General features: G+C 36.3%; 1 protein-coding gene across 1 annotated transcript; it reads left to right on the forward strand.

The window, feature by feature from the left end:
* Positions 1-989: 989 nt before the first annotated feature.
* On the forward strand, positions 990-2,848 carry LOC109049573 (histone H3.3A). Its single transcript, XM_042720048.1, has 4 exons — positions 990-1,109; positions 1,972-2,112; positions 2,215-2,368; positions 2,474-2,848. Exons 2-4 carry the CDS (start codon positions 1,985-1,987, stop codon positions 2,600-2,602), a joined length of 411 nt encoding a protein of 136 aa, XP_042575982.1. The 5' UTR covers positions 990-1,109; positions 1,972-1,984; the 3' UTR covers positions 2,603-2,848.
* Positions 2,849-5,698: the final 2,850 nt, after the last annotated feature.

Consider the following 5,698-nt stretch of genomic DNA (forward strand, 5'->3'; position numbering starts at 1 on the left):
AAACAAACACAAGACAATGGCCATGCTGCATAGCACCACTGCTTTAACATGCAACGATCCCTCACACAACACACGTGACTATTTAGACTGCAACACGCTCGTTAACTCGTTAATAATATTACTCAGATATATATATATATATATATATATATATATATATATATATATATATATATATATATATATATATATATATATATATATAAACAAGGGTCATAAGACCATAAACCAATGCTTAAATAGACATTTATTTTATATATTTTTAAATACCGAGAGTGCAGCGCACTTGTGGTAACTGTTTTCGTGTTTAAGCATTTTTGTGTATGTGGTTTGAGTTGCAATTAAATGTTCCCCAGATAGCAAACAGACGTCGATTCAACGTTGATTTTATGTTAGTGTCCTTTCTAGGATGTTTTTGTTAAGAAATATAATAATATAATTAACACACACACATATATATATATATATATATATATATATCTCGGTATTTAAAAATATAAATAAATGTATATTTAAGCATAGGTATATGGTTTTATTACCTTTATATATATATATATATATATATATATATATATATATATATATATATATATAGATATATATATATATATATATATATATATATATATATATATATATATATATATATATATATATATATACACACACAAACAAACAAGTTCCTAAAGTGAGATTGACGACAATATCTAAAGTAGCCTGCTTCAAGTATATATTTCTCCAGCACCCGTTTTATCTATTACAAATAATCTTAAAAAGTTATGTGGAAAATAAACGTTAGCAAATCGCTGAATGTGAGATTGAAGACAATGTCTAAATAAAGTACTCCGGGTATATTACACCAGCACCCGTTTAATCTAATCAATTCTTTATGTTTAAACTTGCAGGACAAAATAAATATTCTAAAAGGTAAATAAAGTGAAACACCGTAGAGGAGGAGGCTGTGTTACGTTAAACCAATCAGATACGAAAACGTAATATGTGGGCGTGTCTAAGTGACGAGCCACAGAAATATATAAATAGAAGCCCAACCCTCATATTTTCAAACACGAGATACTACGTGGGAGAAATCGTGGTGCGACGAGGCTTGTGTAAGTCAACTTTTAATCGTTTGGTAGGCATCAGAGAGCAATCATTGTAGTTCAACTAGAGCTAATTTAAAACAAAACAACTCGCCGTTTTCAGTGTTGATCGGATTTTCGCGTTCTCCTGCTCACTGATGATTCATGTGTAGCTTGGATCAATGTCTCAAACGCTCTTGCCCTAGAACGAAGTTTACTTAAACATCACGTGGCGTTTTAAGACACGCTAAATGTGTATTTTATTTATTTATTTATTTTATTTAGGCGGGCTTTGAAGCGATATGTGTCATTGATAATTCCCTGCTGGGTTGTCAGTGTACGGTTTTGCCCGCCATTTTGGACAATGGTTTGTTCATCTTGTAACGTTACTCGAAGAGGTCGAGCTGCTGCTGTTGTGCCTGCTGCTCCATTCAAATAACTTTCCCTTGTGCCTCTGCAAATTTCCCCGCCGTTTCTACATTAAGCAACTGCTGTATTTCTGTTTGAGCGTGAGTTTCGTGGCGGGATGGTGTGTGATGTGCAGTATTTGAGGGGGACCGCTGTCTCTGCTGCAGATGGAGGCTGACTGCTGGTGTCACAGAGCAGCGTCTGATGCAAACACACGCACGAGACGCTTGTTTGGTTGTGTTAAAGGCCGATTACGCGTGAACTTCAGCCGTTCTCTATCGTTTAGCATTTATAACGGGTCATAGGCACTTCACATTGTACAGCTTTATTAATGAGAATTTGAGTATTTGCGGCTTTGGAGCGGAAGTGGTAAAAGCAAACCGCAAGACCCGGATGATACCGCCATTTTAAGTCACCGTTTTGAGTTTCCCATTAAATTGGGATGAATTACATATTTAACTGTATGCTTTATTTTTAATTCCAGAGACTGAGAAACAATGGCTCGTACAAAGCAGACCGCGCGTAAATCAACCGGAGGAAAGGCGCCAAGAAAACAGCTGGCGACCAAAGCCGCTCGGAAGAGCGCGCCCTCTACCGGCGGAGTCAAGAAGCCGCACAGATACAGGCGAGTCTGAGACGCACCATCACACACACATGAGAAATAAAGTTGATTATGACGAGTAAATCATGTGTGTGTATATAATAATGTATGTGTGTGTATATACAGGCCTGGAACTGTTGCTCTGCGAGAGATTCGCCGTTATCAGAAGTCAACGGAGTTGCTCATCCGCAAGCTGCCCTTTCAGCGTCTGGTTCGGGAGATCGCACAGGACTTCAAAACCGATCTGAGGTTCCAGAGTGCAGCCATCGGTGCACTTCAGGTGTGTAGCTGTTATTAGATTTAAAATTTGCAGTGTGATCTACAAACATGCTCAACGTTTCTGGAAGCTTTGACAAATTTTTTTTTTTTTTTTTTTTTTAAACAGGAAGCAAGTGAAGCCTACCTTGTCGGTCTGTTTGAGGACACTAACTTGTGCGCCATTCATGCCAAGAGAGTCACAATCATGCCCAAGGATATCCAGCTTGCAAGGCGAATCAGAGGAGAGAGGGCCTAATTTTTATCCCCCCACCACCCCCTTATTTTAACTTTTAATGAGAAACACTCGAAGTAAAAGCAATGGATTTGTACATTGGAGTCATTTTGTAAAGAATTCCTTACAGACTCAGGTTTTTAAAGTGAGTGTCTAGATTAACCTTCGTGGAGCTCATTGTAGTTCAGCTTTAGTTGCATGCTTTAAAGTATTTATCACTTCTCTTTTTACATCTGATCATTGGGTTGTAAATAAAATTACTCTACCTCAGAACGGTGTGCTGATTCAGTCTGTCACTTGAATGTGCTTTGGCTCGGGTTTTTAATTGAGAGACCTACCTAAAACATAACTGCTGTGTAAATCCATTAAGACCAAAGTTATCTTGTTCTGTGTTCATCAGGCGGAGTCTGATTTGTCGCACGTAGACTCGGCTTCTCGCCACAAGAGGGCAGAGTCGCGTCACTTCGGCGCGAGTTACACCGTTAACCACGAGCGGCCATCAAAGTTCATCTAGTTGTAACATTTTCTTTTAGAGGGGTCATGCTACCATATTACAACTTATACATAAGCAAAATGCAACTCGTTTGATGGCACTAGCAAATTACTTTTACAAACAATATGGGATTAGAAAGCAAAAACGCGGTAACTTGAGTGCAGACCACCAAATTAAACCAGCAACGAGGTCGTGTCAACGGTGTGGCATGGTAATCAAACCCGTTTCACAGTGAGTATTATTTGCAGTATTTTCAGTATGATAGTTTTATTCGGAACTGACAGATTTAAAAAAAAAAAAAAAGTATCCCCACATTAGCCTCCATTTAAGGAAGCTGCTGTTGTTACTCGACGATACAAAAGCCTTTGACATGTTACTTGACTCGTCCAAAACATCGTTGTGGGATTATTTATGTTGTTCCATAGATTAGAAAATGCCATTACTCTGCACCTGTTCAAACGTTCAGTTACCGTCGACTGTACAGTATATTCGCTTGTAAATCTTCATGGATGTGTTCGGTGTTGTGGTGAGTTTGCGCAATTGTTTGTTTATTCAATGGACCCTTTTCACAAGACTGTGATGACGCGGTTAACGGTCATCAGCACTGTAAATCCTCGAAGGTTTTTGATATTTGTATTTTATATTTTATGTACTTTTTTAACACTATTCCTTGTTTTATATCATCTTTGCATCAAATTACAAAAAAATAAAAAATACGCTAATGCTAGGGTGTTTCTAATGCTGGGTCTATGGGAGGGATGGATCGTTCTCTCTTCTGACTGCCGTTATCAGTCTCTTTATTTTATTTTATTGAAAGACACGAAAACACGATCATGGAGTTTTCAGTCTCTCTCTATTTTTTTCCCCTTTTTTTAAAAAATATATATTTGTGGTACTCTTTTTTTTTTTTTTTTTTTTTTTTTTATTTGCTAAGAGCATACAAAGACAATGCCAGGGATAAATACAATTGCGAGCACAGCTACAGATTATATAGTCAGGAAAATACTATAAGAATGACACAGTGAGACGTTTTTAAGGGCTTTGGAGTCGGTGGATGTTAGGAGAGTGTCCAGGTAGGATTTAAGTTCTGTACAGAAAACAAAAAAGAATGGCTTAGCACCTTGAAATTTACATTTATGTATAAAAAATTTCGCTAGAAAAATAAAAAGGTTTATCAAATAATATTGGTCCTTTACATTTTTATCAAAGTTGTGCTGACCAAATAAAACATCTTTATATAACAAAGAAAAACTCTGTGATGAAAATGTGTGAACAAAGATACAAAAATTCTTCCAGAACAGACTTGTATATGTGCATTCCCAGAAAAGATGAGAAATGGATTCGTGTTCAGCACCACAAAAAGAACATAAAGTGTCAATATCCGGAAACATCTTTTTTAAGTAAAGCTTCACAGGATAGAAAAGATGAAGTAATTTGTAAGACACATCCTTAACCTTATTGGTTATTAAATATTTAGATGACAAAGTCCACACTTTCTTCCATGGAATATCAACAAACTGGCCATTCCAGTACGACACAATGTATGGGAAAGAAACAATCTCATTTTGAAATAGTTGTCTAATTTTCTTGTTCCGACTACAAGAGTTAGATAAAAAACAAATATTTCCAATCGTTGTATCAAAAGGATGAGCAACTGATAAGGAAATCTGGGATCTAGCTGAATCTCTGAGAAGAGTTATTGCTCCATAAGGGATGGCATCCATTACAATAGCAAACTCTCGTGGAGTGACAGGTATATTGTACTTGTTCAAAAACTCTGAATATGAATACAGGTATCCATCGGTATTGATTAACTGAGAAACCAGAATTAAATTATTTTTAACCCAGTTTGGGAAAAACAACGACTTATTTTTATAGATAATATCACAATTATTCCAAATAAAGTACCGGTGAGGACTAAAATTGTGTTTATAAATTAGGTGCCAGGCCAAAAGCGCTTGTTTATGAAAATTAGACAATTTAAGGGGCAATTTGGTGATGTTGTAGTTACATAGCAATAGGAAAGGGAGACCACCCACCTTAGAGAGAAAACAAGACTAGGAAGAGTATTCCAGAATGAATCAGGATTAATTAAGTACTGCTTTAACCAATTTATCTTGAAAGTATTATTTAAAGAAGCAAAATCTAAAAAGTTTAGACCACCACATTCATAATTATTAATAACCACAGACTTTTTAATATAGTGCCTCTTATGCTTCCACAGAAAATCAAATAGCATTCTATCAATATCTGCACATGCAGCTTTATCCACATATAAGGAGAGAGCAGGGTAAGTCATTCTTGAGATACCCTCAGCTTTAGCAATAAGAGTTCGTCCTCTCAGAGATAAATCTCTCTGTAACCATGAATTGAACTTCCTTTTAGCTTTCCCAACAACTGGGTCAAAGTTCAGTCTGCATCTGACTTTATCATCCTTACATATGGATATACCCAGATAGGTCACCTGTGACTTAACTGGAATTCCGTAAAGAGAGAGAGAAGGACAGGTTTTAATGGCTAACAACTCACATTTATTAAGATTTAGGTTTAAACCAGAAGCTTTAGAGAAAACTTTAATGTGTTGGATTGCAATCGGAATCTGTAATTCGTCTTTTAAGAACAGAGTA

Source organism: Cyprinus carpio, chromosome B3, assembly GCF_018340385.1.
Source record: "Cyprinus carpio isolate SPL01 chromosome B3, ASM1834038v1, whole genome shotgun sequence".
NCBI lineage: Eukaryota > Metazoa > Chordata > Actinopteri > Cypriniformes > Cyprinidae > Cyprinus > Cyprinus carpio.